Raw genomic sequence first — 18,694 nt, forward strand, 5'->3', positions numbered from 1 at the left:
GGTGAGGTCCGGTCGGCAGATTAGGGGTTAATAAGTGTAGGTTAGGTAGCGGCAACGTTGGGGGGGGGGCAGATTAGGGGGTAATAAATATAATATAGGGTCTGCAGTGTTAGGGGCAGCAGATTAGGGGTTCATAGGGATAATGTAGGTTGCGGTCGGTGTCCGAAGCGGAAGATTAGGGGTTAATTATAATATGCAGGGGACAGCGATAGCGGGGGCGGCAGATTAGGGTTTAATAAGTGTAAGGTTAGGGGTATTTAGACTCGGGGTTCATGTTAGATGTAGACTTAGAGAGTGTTTCCCCATAGGAAACAATGGGGCTGCGTTAGGAGCTGAACGCTGCTTTTTTGCAGGTGTTAGGGTTTTTTTTAGCCAAAACTGCCCCATTGTTTCCTATGGGGATATCGTGCACGAGCATGTTTTTCCAGCTTACCGCTACTGTAAGCAACGCTGGTATTGAGGGTTGAAGTGGAGCTAAGTTAGGCTCAACGCACCCTTTTTTGAGCCTAACGCAGCCCCTCAGACAACTATAAATACCAGCGTTAAGGGTGCGTTGGGAAAAAAAGCAGCGTTAGCTACTCAGCTTTTTACCGACAAAACTCTAATTATAGTAGCGACGACGTTGCAGGCGGGAGATTAGTGGTTAATAATTGTAGGTAGGTGGCGGCGATGTTAGGGAGGGCAGATTAGGGGTTACTACAATTTATTATAGTGTTTGGGAGGCGGGAGTGCGGCGGTTTAAGGGTTAATACATTTATTATAGTGGCGGCGAGGTCCGGTCGGCAGATTAGGGGTTAATAAGTGTAGGTTAGGTAGCGGCAACGTTGGGGGGGGGGGCAGATTAGGGGGTAATAAATATAATATAGGGTCTGCAGTGTTAGGGGCAGCAGATTAGGGGTTCATAGGGATAATGTAGGTTGCGGCGGTGTCCGGAGCGGAAGATTAGGGGTTAATTATAATATGCAGGGGACAGCGATAGTGGGGGCGGCAGATTAGGGTTTAATAAGTGTAAGGTTAGGGGTATTTAGACTCGGGGTTCATGTTAGGTGTAGACTTAGAGAGTGTTTCCCCATAGGAAACAATGGGGCTGCGTTAGGAGCTGAACGCTGCTTTTTTGCAGGTGTTAGGTTTTTTTTCAGCCAAAACTGCCCCATTGTTTCCTATGGGGATATCGTGCACGAGCATGTTTTTCCAGCTTACCGCTACTGTAAGCAACGCTGGTATTGAGGGTTGAAGTGGAGCTAAGTTAGGCTCAACGCACCCTTTTTTGAGCCTAACGCAGCCCCTCAGACAACTATAAATACCAGCGTTAAGGGTGCATTGGAAAAAAAAGCAGCGTTAGCTACTCAGCTTTTTACCGTCAAAACTCTAAATCTAGGCGAATGTTTTTTCAGGATTTTTCGGCTGAGACGTCGCTAAGAGGAGAGAATTGGCCCCAATTTGCACCAGATTAATTAATCAGGGACATCGAGCTACCATAATCTACCCAGCTAGATTTAAGATCACAATTGATAATCATACACATTATTTTGAGTTAGCCAGAGACGCAGAAAAATGTATCGCTCAGTCATTGCCCCCTGGGTAGGATAGGGATAGAGATAGATAATGAGTATTAAAGAATGTCAGGATTATGGTTCATCATGTCAGTGCTCTTCAGGGCTGACCCCTGGGTCATAGGCGGTTGTGACCCAGAGGGGACCACAATTGGTATGAGAGGTGTATTTGTGTCTTTTTTTTCCTCTCCGTTTTGTTTTTTTCATTTGTTGTATCTGTACTATTTTCTAAATGGTAGACTTGACAAGTAGGTTTAAGTTGGCTTCTTGGAATATTGGGGGTTTTACATCCCCTATTAAACGAAAAACAATAATATCTTATTTACGAAAAATAAATACTGATATTGCCTTCCTACAGGAAACTCATTTAAAACTGGAGAAAGTTCTTAAGCTTAAGTGTTCATGGGTTAAGGATGTTCTTTCTTCTCCTAGTGTTCAGAGAAAGGGAGGAGTTGCGATTCTCTTAGGAAAAAAGCTAAAGTACCAAGTTCTTGACACTAAGGTAGACTCAGAGGGAAGGTTTCTAATGGTTAAAATTAAAATAGATAAGATACAGTACACATTATGTAATATAAATGCCCCTAATGTTTTTTGTTTGCCTTTTTGGGAATCACTTCAGGCTAATATTATGACATATGTGGAGGGTTACCTGATAGTAGGGGGGACTTTAATATGGCGCCACAATACCCTTTAGATAGACTAAGGGGGGTAGTTATCAACGCGTCTAATTTACCTGCCTTCGCTGGTTCAATACGCCCGCCTAAGCTCTCCTACCATCGCCGCCGCAGACCTGCAAAATTTCGCCTGTTATCAATAAATCTGTCAAAAAGCCACGCACCAAGTACGGGGCAATGAGCAGCGGATTGTGATAGTTATCACTCATCCGATCTTGCTGCTCTTCAGCTTTTTGACAGCTTTATTGCTAGCCTGTCACTAAGCACCCACACTAACTACACTGTTCTACCCCCTATACCGGCGCCCCCGGAGCCCCCCGCAACGAAATAAAGTTACTAACCCCTAAACCGCCGCTCCTAGACCCTGCCGCAACTCTTATAAATGTATTAACCCCTAAACCGCTGCCCCGGACACCGCTGCAATGCTTATAAATGTATTAACCCCTAAACCGCCGCTCCCGGACACTGCCGCCACCTACATTATACCTAGTAACCCCTATCCTGCCCCCCCTATACCGCCGCCCTCTATAATAAAGTTATTAACCCCTATCCTGCTGATCCCGGACCCCGCCGCAACCTATATTAAACTTATTAACCCCTATCCTGCCCCCCCCCTACACTGTCGCCACCTATAATAAATTTATTAACCCCTATCCTGCCCCCCCCCTACACCGCCGCCACTGTAATACATTTATTAACCCCTAAACCTAAGTCTAACACTAAATCTAACATCCCCCTAACTTAAATATTGATTAAATAAATATAAATAATATTTCTCTTATTAACTAAATGAATCCTATTTAAAACTAAATGCTTACCTATAAAACAAACCCTAATATAGCTACAATATAAATAATAATTATATTGTAGCTATCTTAGGATTTATTTTTATTTTACAGGCATCTTTCAATTTATTTTAACTAGGTACAATAGCTATTAAATAGTTATTAACTATTTAATAGCTTACCTAGTTAAAATAAAGAGAAATTCACCTGTAAAATAAAAACTAATCTAAGTTACAATTACACCTAACACTACACTATACTTTAATAAATTATTCCTATTTAAAACTAAATACTTACCTTTAAAATAAACCCTAAGATAGCTACAATGTAATTAATAGTTACATTGTAGCTATTGTAGGATTTATATTTATTTTACAGGTAACTTTGTATTTATTTTAGCTAGTTAGAATAGTTATTAAATAGTTATTAACTATTTAATAACTACCTAGCTAAAAGAAATACAAAATTACCTGTAAACTAAATCCTAACCTAAGTTACAATTAAACCTAACACTACACTATCATTAAATTAATTAAATAAATTAGTTACAAATAACTACAATTAAATACAATTACATAAACTAACTAAAGTACAAAAAATAAAAAAGCTAAGTTACAAAAAATAAAAAAAATAAGTTACAAACATTTAAAAAAATATTACAACAATTTTAAGCTAATTACACCTAATCTAAGCCCCCTAATAAAATAACAAAGCCCCCCAAAATAAAAAAAATGCCCTACCCTATTCTAAATTAAAAAAGTTAAAAGCTCTTTTACCTTACCAGCCCTTAAAAGGGCCTTTTGCGGGGCATGCCCCAAAGAAAACAGCTCTTTTGCCTGTAAAAGAAAAATACAACCCCCCCAACGGTAAAACCCACCACCCACATACCCCTAATCTAACCCAAACCCCCCTTAAATAAACCTAACACTACCCCCTGAAGATCATCCTACCTTGAGTCATCTTCACTCAGCCGAGCCACCGATGGAACCGAAGAGGAGATCCGGAGCGGCAGAAGTGATCCTCCAAGGTGCGCTGAAGAAGTCTTCCATCCGGGCGATGTCATCTTCCAAGCGGCGCTGAAGAAGTCTTCCATCCGGGCGATGTCATCTTCCAAGCGGGGTCTTCAATCTTCTTTCTTCAGGATCCATCTTCATCCCGCCGACGCGGAACATCCTTCTTCCCCGACGGACTAACGACGAATGAAGGCTCCTTTAAGGGACGTCATCCAAGATGGCGTCCCTTCAATTCCGATTGGCTGATAGAATCCTATCAGCCAATCGGAATTGAAGGGACGCCACCTTGGATGACGTCCCTTAAAGGAGCCTTCATTCGGCGTTAGTCCGTCGGGGACGAAGGATGTTCCGCGTCGGCGGGATGAAGATGGATCCTGAAGAAAGAAGATTGTATAAGACCCCGCTTGGAAGATGACATCGCCCGGATGGAAGACTTCTTCAGCGCCGCTTGGAAGATGACATCGCCCGGATGGAAGACTTCTTCAGCGCCGCTTGGAGGATCACTTCATCGGATGGAAGACTTCTTCAGCGCCCCTTGGAGGATCACTTCTGCTGCTCCGGATCTCCTCTTCGGTTCCATCGGTGGCTCGGCTGAGTGAAGACGACTCAATGTAGGATGATCTTCAGGGGGGTAGTGTTAGGTTTATTTAAGGGGGGTTTGGGTTAGATTAGGGGTATGTGGGTGGTGGGTTTTAATGTTGGGGGGGGTTGTATTTTTCTTTTACAGGCAAAAGAGCTGTTTTCTTTGGGGCATGCCCCGCAAAAGGCCCTTTTAAGGGCTGGTAAGGTAAAAGAGCTTTGAACTTTTTTAATTTAGAATAGGGTAGGGCATTTTTTTATTTTGGGGGGCTTTGTTATTTTATTAGGGGGCTTAGATGAGGTGTAATTAGCTTAAACTTGTTGTAATATTTTTGAAATGTTTGTAACTTATTTTTTTTATTTTTTGTACTTTAGTTAGTTTATGTAATTGTATTTAATTGTAGTTATTTGTAACTAATTTATTTAATTAATTTAATGATAGTGTAGTGTTAGGTTTAATTGTAACTTAGGTTAGGAATTATTTTACAGGTAATTTTGTATTTCTTTTAGTTAGGTAGTTATTAAATAGTTAATAACTATTTAATAACTATTCTAACTAGCTAAAATAAATACAAAGTTACCTGTAAAATAAATATAAATCCTACAATAGCTACAATGTAACTATTAATTACATTGTAGCTATCTTAGGGTTTATTTTACAGGTAAGTATTTAGTTTTAAATAGGAATAATATATTAAAGTATAGTGTAGTGTTAGGTGTAATTGTAACTTAGGTTAGTTTTTATTTTACAGGTAAATTTCTCTTTATTTTAGCTAGGTAAGCTATTAAATAGTTAATAACTATTTAATAGCTATTGTACCTAGTTAAAATAAATTGAAAGATGCCTGTAAAATAAAAATAAATCCTAAGATAGCTACAATATAATTATTATTTATATTGTAGCTATATTAGGGTTTATTTTATAGGTAAGTATTTAGTTTTAAATAGGATTCATTTAGTTAATAAGAGAAATATTATTTATATTTATTTAATTAATATTTAAGTTAGGGGGGTGTTAGGTTTAGTGTTAGACTTAGGTTTAGGGGTTAATAATTTTATTATAGTGGCGGCGGTGTAGGGGGGGCAGGATAGGGGTTAATAAATTTATTATAGGTGGCGACAGTGTAGGGGGGGCAGGATAGGGGTTAGTAAGTATAATGTAGGTGGCGGCGGTGTCCGGGAGCGGTGGTTTAGGGGTTAATACATTTATAAGAGTTGCGGCGGGGTCTAGGAGCAGCGGTTTAGGGGTTACTAACTTTATTTAGTTACAGGGGGCTCCGGGGGCGCCGGTATAGGGGGTTAACATATTTATTATAGTGGCGGCGGGTCTGGGAGTGGCGGTTTAGGGGTTAATCAGTTTATTATAGTGGCGGTGGGCTCCAGGAGCGGCGGTTTAGGGGGTAATAACTTTATTTAGTTGCGGCGGTGTAGGGGGGCAGATTAGGGGTGTTTAGACTCGGGGTACATGTTAGGGTGTTAGGTGTAGACAGCTCCCATAGGAATCAATGGGATGTCTGACAGCAGCAAACATGAACTTTCGCTATGGTAAGACTCCCATTGATTGCTATGGGATCCGCCGCCTCCAGGGTGGCGGTTTGAAAACCAGGTACGCTGGGCCGGAAAAGTGCCGAGCGTACCTGCTAGTTTTTTGATAACTAGCAAAAGTAGTCAGATTGTTCCGCACCTGTGTGCGGAACATCTGGAGTGACGTAAGATTCGATCTGTGTCGGACTGAGTCCGGCGGATCGAAGCTTACATCACAAAATTCTACTTTTGCCGGTCTCTAGCCTTTGATAACTAAGGCGAATCAGCCTCGCCACAAATACGCTGCGGAATTTCAGCGTATTTTAGGTTGACGGCTTGATAACTACTCCCCTAAGACAGAACCATTCTTGTTCTAAAAGTAAAAGAGATAATCTAGAGTCAAAACTGTTTATTAGACTTTTTCAGACTCTTAGGGTTAGAGACCTATGTAGGTCACAGAATCCTGACTCCAGAGACTTTACTTGTCTTTCTAAGGCACATAAGTCACTTTCAAGGATTGATTTTTTCCTTCTAGATGAAAGACTATGTAAACTAAAAGTGGTTGCTGGGATTCTTCCTATTTGTATTTCGGACCATGCTCCTATTTTTCTTGACTTTCAGCTTGGTGATCTTGCTTCTAGAAATCATCGGTTTTATTTTCCAGTGTATTTGGCATCAGACTTAAAGTTTAAAAATTGGCTTAAATTTAAGTTTGAAGAATTTGCCTCCTTTAATCACGAATATACTAATCGTCCCTCTATTTTTTGGAAAACGGCGAAAGCAGTTCTTAGGGGGGAGATTTTAGCCTATAGTATAAATAGGACAAAGAAAATTAAACTTAGGGAAAAGGAAATTTTGAAGTCAGTATCTAATTCATATAACTGTCATTTGCTAGAGAAAACATCTGAGAGTTGGGCACGATATACGAGAGCATTAAAGGAAAGGAATTCTTTTCTTCTTTATAGGTCATCTTAGAAAGATTTGAGATTTCAGGCGAAATTATTTAGATATGGAAATAAAACCGGAAAACTTCTCGCAAGCTTAGTTAAGAGGGATAAACGCTCATCTCTGATTGATTCTTTACATGAAGAAGGCAAAACTCTGACAATGACAGAAGAACTGTTGAAGACCTTCTCAAGTTACTACCAGGACCTGTACTCCCTTAAAAATTCAAATAACTTGGAGAGCGAGGATTTCTGGAGTAAAATTTCTTACCCGACACTAACATCTGAACTAGCTGAAACTCTTAATTTTCCTATTTCTGAGTCTGAAGTGTCCAGAGTAATTCAAGATCTCTCCCTAACTAAAGCTCCAGGTCTGGACGCTCTTCCCAATGAACTTTATAAGATAGTATCCCCGGTAATTGTCCCACATTTAACTTCACTTTACAATGACATGTATATTAAGGGTAGCCCGCCCTCCTCCAGGTTTACTGCTTCCTATACTACTTTAATTCTCAAACAAGGGAAGGATCCCGGTAAGAAGGAATCATACAGGCCTATAGCCTTGTTATATTCAGACTATAAAATACTTACCTCAATTTTGGCATCAAGGCTCCAATCTATCCTTCCTGGTATTATTCATAAGGATCAGGCAGGATTCATGTTTAAATAAAATTCCTCTGCCAAGATAAGGGAAGTGTTTCTTACCATTGATTATTTTAAAACTTGGGAGAGGTTGGGGAGGGCAGGGGGGAGGGATACCCCTGACTCAGCAATCATCTCAATAGATGCTGAAAAAGCTTTCGATTCAGTTCATTATGATTTTATACTTTATTCTCTTCAACGTTTTGGCTTCCGTGGTAGTTTCCTTGAATTTATTGACAATTTATATAATGTGGCTTCTACAAGGATGATAGTTAATGGTATGATCTCTTCAGATATATTGCTTGGTAGAGGAATTCGGCAGGGGTGTCACCTTTCTCCTCTTCTCTTCAATCTCTCCATAGAGTTTGTGTTAGACATCATCTTGAAGGGATTAGGATTGGCAAGAAGGAGCTGAAAATAGCCTTATATGCTGATGATATTCTCATATATATTTCAAATACTTCCGTTAATATCCCAAAACTTCTGACAATTATTGATCAGTTTCGCTCTTTTTCTGGGTATTAGGTGAATTCTACAAAATCTGAACTTCTCTGGATTAAACAACCCGGTGAATCCCTCACAAATATACCATTTAAAGTAATCTCTGGATCTTTTAGGTATCTGGGTATTACAATTTCTTCTAATCCAGATACTTGGTATAGCCTTAATATTCTTCCAGTATTGAATAAAATTAAAGAGAATCTGAAAAATTGGCAAAATCTTCCCCTTTCTCTGTCAGGTCGCATAGCCCTGTACAAAGTGATCTGTCTTCCTAAACTTCTTTATGTCCTTCAGAATACTCCATTGATTCTTAAGGGAAAAGATGTCTTAACATTTAATACCGCCCTGAGAAATTTCATTTGGCAAAACAAAAAACCTAGAATCTTATTATGTAAACTCTCTCTTCCTAGAAAATTTGCAGGGCTAGCTCTGCCAGATATTAAATTATATAACTATGCTTTTCTGATGCGTTTAATTATGGATTGGATCTGTGTGAGAGATTATGTTACTGATAATGAACTTGAGAGAAGTGTAACTTATCCACTTTCGCCTGTAGCAATAATTCATTGCAATCTTAGTTCATTACCTAGAGAGATAAAAAAACTGAGAACTATATTTAATCCACTCCAGGCTTGTAGGAGAGTATGCAAACTTTTTGATTTAGATCATAGGTGTGACGAATCACGCCTTCTCAGCGTCACAATAGAGGGGCGTGGGCATGAAGGGGTTAATGGCACACAGCTCTGGTTCCCTTATCCTTGCAACTCTGCAAAAGGACCTTAGAAGGGACACCTCATTAGCCCCCAATTCTTGTCCACACTGCTCTAATTAACAATTCCCCTGCTGCCACCACCAAAACTTTTAAATTAAAGGGGAGTTCTGGGGAACCCCTAAAAACTCACACTATTTAACACCTTGGTAACGTGCCTTTAACCTTGTCTCAACAGGAGTGGGAATTCAGATATTAGAGCCCAAAGACAGAATTAGATTTTCTATGTATTTAATAACAAAAATATCAACACAGGTTACACAGTGCAAAATTATAAATACACTCAAAACAACATACAATTACAAAGCTACAGTTCTTTAAAAAACAAAATGGGACATGAAAAAGAATTACACAATACCTTACTTATTATCAAATTCCTTTAGATATGTGGAGAGCTGCCATCCGATGTTAGTCTTCTGGTCCCAAGGGCAGTTCTGACTAAAAAAGTCTCTGTTGCATACTTAAAACAGAATTCCTTTGTCTTGTCAAAGACAACGCCCGGGTTATAATTTACGAGTCTGGCCAATAAAAACAAGTCTTAGCTACCACTATCAGTCTCCAAGGGGAGGAGCGTTCTGCATTCCTTTACACACATCACTAGGCTAAGGAGGGGGAAGGGGCTCAGCTCACAGCTTCTCTGAATATAGATTCCACACACACAGAACAAATGGTTCACTTCCAGGCTGAGACAATACCACCTCTGCTGAGGAGCCAATCCAGGCATCAACTACTCCACATGATTGTATCATGACAATAGGGTATTTCTAAATATATGCCAATATTAGGTAATCCTCAATTTCAAGATGGACTCCAATTATTCCCTTTTCAGAGATGGAATAGTTTGGGTTTAAGTAATGTTTCTCAATTGCTGGACTTTGATAGGAATTATATTAAAACCTTTGCTTCCCTTAGGAGGGAGTTTAATGTCCCTCAAAAAGATTTTTTTGCATATCTACAAGCAAGGCACTTTGTGCTGAACTTAACAAGCAATTTTGGCTGGAATTGGACTTTGGGGAGCATTGAGAAATGACTTGTGTTAGTTAAAAATGGACTTATGTCAGTTTCTCCTTGTTACCAAGCTCTGAGCTCCCTTAAGGGTATCCTCAATTTGGAAAAAATCTTTACCAAATGGGCCACAGCTTCATTGCAGAATAATGTGGATACTGGTTATATCCAATCTTCAATCTTTGAAGTAACGCAAACCACTCTTTCCTCCTCTTGGAGAGAATCTCATATTAAATTACTCCTAATGACTTACTTTACCCCTGAGAAGCGTTTTAGATGTGGAAATCTTAATTATAATCACTGTCCCAGGTGCTCCTTGTTGTCGGATAATCTTGTACATATGTTATGGGATTGCCCAAGGATTCAACACTTCTGGTTTAAATTACAATATTGGCTCAATAAAACTTTGGGGATCTTCCCTCTGACACTAAAGCTACCATATATATTGTGCTTATGGAAAGGCCCGGAGAATCGGCAGGTAAACAATAAGATTTTTAATATGGCCATCTTAGCAGCTAGATATTTAATTTTCAGGAAATGGAAAGGGAGAGCAACCCCCAGTATTCCAGAAGTTAAAAACTGCTTGAAAAAACAATGCATTCTTGAACAGATGGATACCAATTTAAATAATAAACATGATGTTACTATATTTTTTGCTAAATGGTCAGTTTTTATTAAATCTTTACCTTGTAATGAAATTGAACAATTAATCTACCCATTTAGAAATTCATAATCAGAATGTGTGTTGCTGGGCCTTTGGCAATAGGGCTGTCTTTCTCACCCCTTCTTTTCCTTCCTTTTTTTTTTCTTTCTTCTTTTTTTTCTTTCTTTCTTCTTTTTTTTCTTTGTTTGTTTTGTCTTGTTATGGTTGGTTGGTTTAGTCTGGACCTTTTAACCTGGCCTCCTTGGGCCTGGTTTGGTTATGGTCGATAGCAGTTTATGTAGACCCCAGCCATTTGGGTTATGAGGTAGTACTAAGAAAATAATAAAATACTCCAACAGAGTAACACAAAGATAACTGGAGACACACTTGAGTTTATATAATAGGGTTAGATGAAGGTTGGATAAAGAACTCTTGATTATAGGTCTGTTTTTTATTCTTAGAGGGAAAACACCAAATAGAGGTATGATGCTGAATCTTGGATAAAAGTTTAGAAGGATGCATTTTTTTGTTATATGCTGCTTTTTGTTTTTTTTGGGGGTTTTTTTTAATGCTTTTTTCTAGGCACCCTGCAAGGTACTTTCCCTCGCATCCCCATATTTGTTCTTATGTGATTATATATTTATAATTTAAAGTGTATATTCTGTTGGATATTAAATAAAGAAATATATAAAAAAATTGCTTATCCTTTCAGAATTACTAAAGGTTAATTATGACTAGACTGTCCCTTTAACGTGCAGATTGGTAATGAAGTGATTAGATGGACCTTTATTCAGAGATTTCACTAACTGTATACTTTTGCCTATTGTATATGCTCAGCTGTACGGATGCATTTTAATAAACCAGACAAGAAACAAAACATACTTTACATATTTAAGAAATGGGTGGTATAATTTCTTTTTTTTCCGAACTCTTTGTCATATGCTGATGGTGTGTGATGATGTCACATGGAGCAAGAAATCTCACATGATACAGGCATTTCCTTCTATCACCTAGATTACGCTATAGAGGGTGTGAAATGAATGCAACAAAAGTTGTGTTATTTCACCCTCCATAGCGCTGACATTAGAAATTTTTGAAAAGCCACGTTGTAAATGTGATTGTTGCGATGAGCTCCATACCCCACAAAATCCAAGGGCTGCTTTGACGTGCTTGTGCACGCTTTCCCCATAGACATAGATGGGGAGAGCATGCTAGAAAAAAAACTAACACCTGAAACGCGGAATGGCGATCGCCGTAACGCAACCCCATTGAGGTCTATGGGGAAAAAAGTTACATTTAAACCTTACACCCTAACATAAATCCCTAGTCTAAACACGCCTAATCTGCTGCACCCGGCATCACCGACACCTAAATAAAGTTATTAACCCCTAATCTGCCACTCCCGACATCGCCACCAACTAAAGTTATTAACCCCTATTCCGGCGCTCCCTGACATCGCCGCCACTATAATAAAGTTATTAACCCATATTCCCCTGCACCCCAACATCGCCCACACTATAATAAAGTTATTAACCCATATTCAGCCGCTCCCCCACATCACCTCCACTAAATAAACATATTAACCCCTAAACCGACAGCAAAAAACGTATTTAAACTATTAACCCCTAAACCTAACACTACTAAAAAAATTAAGTCTAAAATGTTAAAAAATAAAAAATACGAAATTACAAAAATAAAAAATACGAAATTACAAAAAAATATGAAAAATAATGAATGAAATTATCAAAAATCAAAAACAATTATACCTAATCTAATAGCCCTAAAAATACCCCCCCACCAAAAAAAAAAAAAAAAAAAACCCCTAGCCTACAATAAACTACCAATAGCCCTTAAAAGGGCCTTTTGTAGGACATTGCCCTAAAGAAATCAGCTCTTTTCCCTGAAAAAAAATACAAAGACCCCCAAACAGTAAAACCATCACCCAACCCACCCCCAAATTAAAAAACTTTACTCTAACAAAGACCTAAGCTACCCATTGCCCGGAAAAGGGCATTTGTATAGACATTGCCCTTAAAAGGGCATTCAGCTCTTTTTCATTGCCCTGAAAAGTGCATTTAGCTTTTTTTAAGATAGCCCAAACCCTAATAAAAAAAAAACACCCCAAAAAAAAAGTTAAAAAAAACCTAACACTAACCCACGAAGATCCACTTACAGTTTTTGAAGTCCGGACCTCCAGGCGGCAAGAAGTCTTCATCCAGCCAGTAAGGTCTTCATACAGGCAGTGAGGTCTTCATCCATCCAGATGGCTTCTTCTATCTTCATCTAGGCGGCATCTTCTATCTTCATCCTGGTGGCGGGTAGCAGGTCCATCTTTCAAGACATCCGGCACGGAGTGTCCTCTTCACACATTCTCCTCTGTACACTAAATCTTCAATGCAAGGGAGCCATTTCAAAATGTCATCCCTTGCATTCTTATTGGCTGATTTGATTTTTGAAATTCTAATCAGCCAATAGGATGAGAGCTACTGAAATCCTATTGGCTGTTCAAATTCTATCAGCCAATCGGAATTAAGGTTAAAAAATCCTATTAGCTGATGCAATCAGTCAATAGGATTGAACTTCAATCCTATTTTCTGATCCAATCAGCCAATAGGATTGAGCTTGCATTCTATTAGCTGATTGGAACAGCCAATAGAATGCGAGCTCAATCCTATTGGCTTATTGGATCAGCCAATAGGATTGAAGTTCAATCCTATTGGCTGATCCAATCTTAATTCCGATTGGCTGATAGAATTCTAATCAGAATCTAAGGGACGCCATCTTGGATGACATCACTTAAAGGAACCTTCATTCATCGGGTAGTCGTCGGCAGAAGCGGATGCTCCATGTCGGATGTCTTGAAGATGGACCTGCTCCGTGCCAGATGGATGAAGATAGAAGATGCTGTCTGGATGAAGACTTCTGCCCGTCTGGAGGTCCACTTCTCCCGGCTTGGATGAAGACTTCTAACGGCTTTTGCTGAGGACTTCTTGCCGCTTCGCTGAGGACTTCTCCTGGCTTCGTTGAGGATGGATTTCGGCTGTTCAAAACTGTAAGTGGATCTTCAGGGGTTAGTGTTAGGTTATTTTAAGGGTTTATTGGGTGGGTTTTATTTTTAGGTTAGGGATTTGGGCAGCAATAGAGCTAAATGCCCCCTTTTCAGGGCAATGGGGAGCTTAGATTTTTTAGTTAGGGTTTTATTTGGGGGGTTGGTTGTATGGGTGGTGGGTTTTACTGTTGGGGGGTTGTTTGTATTTTTTTTTACAAGTAAAAGAGCTGATTTCTTTGGAGCAATGCCCCACAAAAGGCCCTTTTAAGGGCCATTGGTAATTTAGCTAGGCTAGGTTTTTTTTTTATTTTGGGGGGGCTTTTTTATTTTGTTAGGGCTATTAGATTAGGTGTAATTAGTTTAAATATCTTGTAATTTGTTTTTTATTTTGTGTAATTTAGTGGGGGGTTTTTTAATTTAGGTATTTGTATTTAATTTAGTTAATTGTATTTAGTTTAGGTAATTTATTAAATTGTAGTGTAGTTTTAGGTGTTAGTGTAACTTAGGTTAGGTTTTATTTTACAGGTAAATTTGTATTTTTTGAGCTAGGTAGTTAGTAAATAGTTAATAACTATTTAGTAACTATTCTACCTAGTTAAATTAAATACAAACTTGCCTGTAAAATAAAAATAAACCCTAAGCTAGCTACAATGTAACTATTAGTTATATTGTAGCTAGTTTAGGGTTTATTTTACAGGTAAGTATTTAGTTTAAATAGGAATTATTTAGTTATTAATAGTAGGTTTTCTTTAGATTTATTTTAATTATATTTAAGTTTGGGGGTGTTAGGGTTAGACTTAGGTTTAGGGGTTAATAACTTTAGTATAGTGGCAGCGACGTTGGTGGCGGCAGATTAGGGGTTAATAAGTATAATGTAGGTGGCGGCAATGTTGGGGTCAGAAGATTAGGGGTTAATAAGTGTAATATTAGGGGTGTTTAGACTCGGGGTTCATGTTAGGGTGTTAGGTGTAAAAATAAATTTTGTTTCCCCATAAGAATCAATGGGGCTGCATTACTGAGCTTTACGCTGCTTTATTGCAGGTGTTAGACTTTTTCTCAGTCGGCTCTCCACATTGATGTCTACGGGGAAATCGTGCATGAGCACGTACAACCAGCTCACCGCTGACTTAAGCAGCGCTGGTATTGGAGTGCAGTATGGAGCACAACTTGTAATACCAGTGCTATGGAAATCCCACACAAAAACTTCATTTTTTGAGTGCGGGATTGACGTTGCGTTACAGGCTAAAATGCTTGCAGTACATCTATACCGACAAGACTCGTATTGGCTGCGTTCCGATTTTTACTCTGAAAATGCAGTTTTTTCAGCGTTAAAACCGGAATGCAAAATTTGTAATCTAGGTGTAAGTGTGTCTGCACCTTTCATTAGGCAGCAAATAGTCCTGAAGTATTTTCTAGCGACTCATATTATGCAATAGTTTTTATAATTAATATTATTGGGATCCTTGGGTGTAACATGACGTAATATAAATAAGGGGTTTCAATAAATTTTAAAGGTACAGTAAGTTTGCTCCAATAAATACTGCTATAGATAAATAGAAAAATCATTGGGCTAGATTACAAATGAAGGGCAAAAATATCGTTGATTTTGTACATTAATATCTCTTTAGTGCAATCAATAGCGCCTCTATTTTTTGGCTCATTTTACATGTCCAAAGTTATATTTTATTACTGGAGCAAAAGTCTAGAGCAGGCTAACATCTGCCCGTCTGATAGTACGGGTGTGATAAATCCCTCACAGATTAGATTTATATGTGGGAGCACAGTAAAATTCATGTTGAATATCGCTTGAGTTCAAAGTCAATGGTGCCCAAGTAGTAGATTTCTTCATGTCATTCTATGTATGTGGTAAACAAGTTTTATCCATATTAATATGCTCTGGTTAAAAAATGTAACCGTCCACTTGTATTACTAGATTGTGCACAAGATAACGGACCCTGTGTTTTAAATTGTTTTCCACTTGCAATCTAGCCCTGTATGCTTATAATATGCGTACGTTTTCAGCTTCTTTTTTTTTTTTATCCATTTCTAGAATCGGTTCTCTATCCTTATGGATTATCAGTTGGGGATAAAGAAACTCCAAGAAAAGATGATGGTGCATCTAATCGACTTACTATCTCGGTTCCATTTACATTTTTTGGAAAAACACATAATTCTCTCTTTGTATGTATTCATTTGACTTATTGTAATTATGTACAATAACGATTAAGCCAGATAACCATACCCATTGTGGCTAGGGTGGGTTATTTGTATTCACAATGCATTTACTAAAAGACAGTTATTTTATGGTGTTACGTAGGGGTCAGTTTTGGGGATATATAAACTGTAATATGTTCAAAGGCTGATTATTACAATAGTACAAGGTCTAAAAAATAAAACTTGATGATGGCCTAAATATGTATAGCTTGGAGGAGAGAAGAGAGAGAGGTGATTTAACAGAAGGTTAATGATTCATTTGAGCCTTCCTGGGACAGAGGAATACAATTTTAAGTTTAATAAGCCTTACTATAGAGACCTACCAATAGTAACCTTCTGCTCTATATTTACAGGTAAACAATAATGGCGTGATTTCATTTGGTATTGCTGTTTCACAGTACACACCTAATGCCTTTCCACTATCAAATGGAAGTCCTTTTGTTGCCCCATATTGGGGGGATGTGAACAATGAAAGAGGGGGCACTGTCTATTACCGGGAAAGCACAGATCCAAAACTTTTAAAGAGAATAACAGATGATTTGAATAAATATTTCCCAAACCTTCATTTCAAGGCAACATGGGCATTTGTGGGCACATGGGATAACGTAGCCTACTTTGGTACGAGATCAAAAAAGGTATGTGCAGTTTTTGGGTATGGCTATGTATTAATTGTAATTTATCTATGATCCCTAATACATGTGCCTTAAAAAAATAGCTTGGACTTAACAAAACAGAAAGGTACTCCATGTCCTGAGATAGCTAAGTCCTTTAGCAGTTTTTATATTTCTTAATAATATCACAAAAAACAGTAGATCATCAATCTCATGCAGAAGTTAACTATGTTCACAAGCAATCCTCAGTCAAAATGAGACCTGGGCCTATTAACATTTGGCCAAATGCTGTAACTAACTATTCCATTCTGCTTTTAATCTAGCTGTGTGCTTGCTAGGGATGGGTGAATGTATTGATATTCAAATTCGAATGTTAGAACGAATGTTATTGTAGAAATTCGATTTAAATAATAGAATGTTGATAAGAACGAATATTCTTTAAAATTCTATTATCGAATGTTATTTACAGTTTTCGAATGTCACATTCGAATTTCATATTCAAATTCGAATGTCACATTTGAATGTCACATTCGAATTAGAATATTACATTTATAAAACACAATTGTAGATTAGAAACAATATTTCGAATTTGAATGTGAAATTCAAATTCGAATATTACATTTATAAAACACAGTATTAGACTAGAAATACTATTTCGAATTCAAATGTTACATTCGAATTCGAATGTAGCATTCGAATATTACATTTATTAAACACAGTTGTAAACTAGAAATACTATTTCGATTCGAATGTGACATTCAAATTCGAATATTACATTTATAAAACACAGTATTAGACTAGAAATACTATTTTGAATTCGAATGTCACATTCGAATTCGAATGTCACATTTGAATTAGAATATTACATTTATAAAACACAATTGTAGATTAGAAATACTATTTCGAATTCGAATGTGACATTCCAATTCGAATATTACATTTATAAAACACAGTATTAGAATAGAAATACTATTTAGAATTCGAATTTTACATTCAAATTCGAATGTAGCATTCGAATATTACATTTATTAAACACAGTTGTAAACTAGAAATACTATTTCAATTCGAATGTGACATTCGAATTCTAATATTACATTTATAAAACACAATTGTAGATTAGAAACAATATTTTGAATTCGAATGTGAAATTCAAATTCAAATATTACATTTATAAAACACAGTATTAGACTAGAAATAATATTTCGAATTCGAATGTTACATTCGAATTCGAATGTAGCATTCGAATATTGCATTTATTAAACACAGTTGTAAACTAGAAATACTATTTCGATTTGAATGTGACATTCAAATTCGAATTTTACATTTATAAAACACAGTATTAGACTAGAAATACTATTTTGAATTCGAATGTCACATTCAAATTCGAATGTCACATTCAAATTCAAATATTACATTTAAAAAACACAGTATTAGACTAGAAATACTATGTCAAATTTGAATGTTACATTCGAATTCAAATGTAACATTCGAATATTACATTTATTAAACACAGTTGTAAATGAGAAATACTATTTCGATTCGAATGTGACATTAGAATTTGAATGTGACATTCAAATTTGAATGTCACATTCACATTCGAATATTACATTTAAAAAACACAGTATTAGACTAGAAATACTATTTCGAATTCGAATGTGACGCTCAAATTCGAATGTCACATTTGAATTTGAATATCACATTTAAAAAACACAGTATTAGATTAGACATACTATTTCGAATTTGAATATTACATTTATTAAACACAGTATTAGATTAGAAATACTATTTCGAATTTGAATCTTACATTCGAATTCAACTGTCAAAAAAAGATTTCAACAGAAAAATTTAAATTAATAATGTAATAAGCATATTTAATAAAAAATATCAGTTAAATATTGGAAAAAATGTTTTAAAAGATTTAAAAAGGAATATAGTATATGACAAGGTGTTGAACTTGAAAGGGCTCAAAGGTGTGTATATATATATATATATATATATATATATTGAGCAATGATACTTTTTATTGGACTATATATATATTAGTGATGCAAATATTTGAACATATATATATATATATATATATATATATATATACAAGATTCTGGGATCCAAGGACTCACTGTTAGTGGTATGCGCCTGGGTGCACTCTATGGTAAATAGGTAGAAACTTTTCAAAAGGAAGAGGCAC

General features: G+C 37.1%; 1 protein-coding gene across 1 annotated transcript in view; it reads left to right on the forward strand.

Moving 5' to 3' along the window:
• Positions 1 to 18,694, forward strand: part of LOC128638985 (alpha-tectorin-like) — a 110,780-nt gene that overhangs the window by 18,594 nt on the left and 73,492 nt on the right. The window contains exons 3-4 of the mRNA XM_053691126.1: positions 15,732 to 15,862; positions 16,249 to 16,530. Of these exons, the coding sequence (XP_053547101.1) occupies positions 15,732 to 15,862; positions 16,249 to 16,530 (413 nt within the window). The remainder of the gene's footprint in view (positions 1 to 15,731; positions 15,863 to 16,248; positions 16,531 to 18,694) is intronic.

Source organism: Bombina bombina, chromosome 8 (genome assembly GCF_027579735.1).
Source record: "Bombina bombina isolate aBomBom1 chromosome 8, aBomBom1.pri, whole genome shotgun sequence".
Lineage (NCBI taxonomy): Eukaryota > Metazoa > Chordata > Amphibia > Anura > Bombinatoridae > Bombina > Bombina bombina.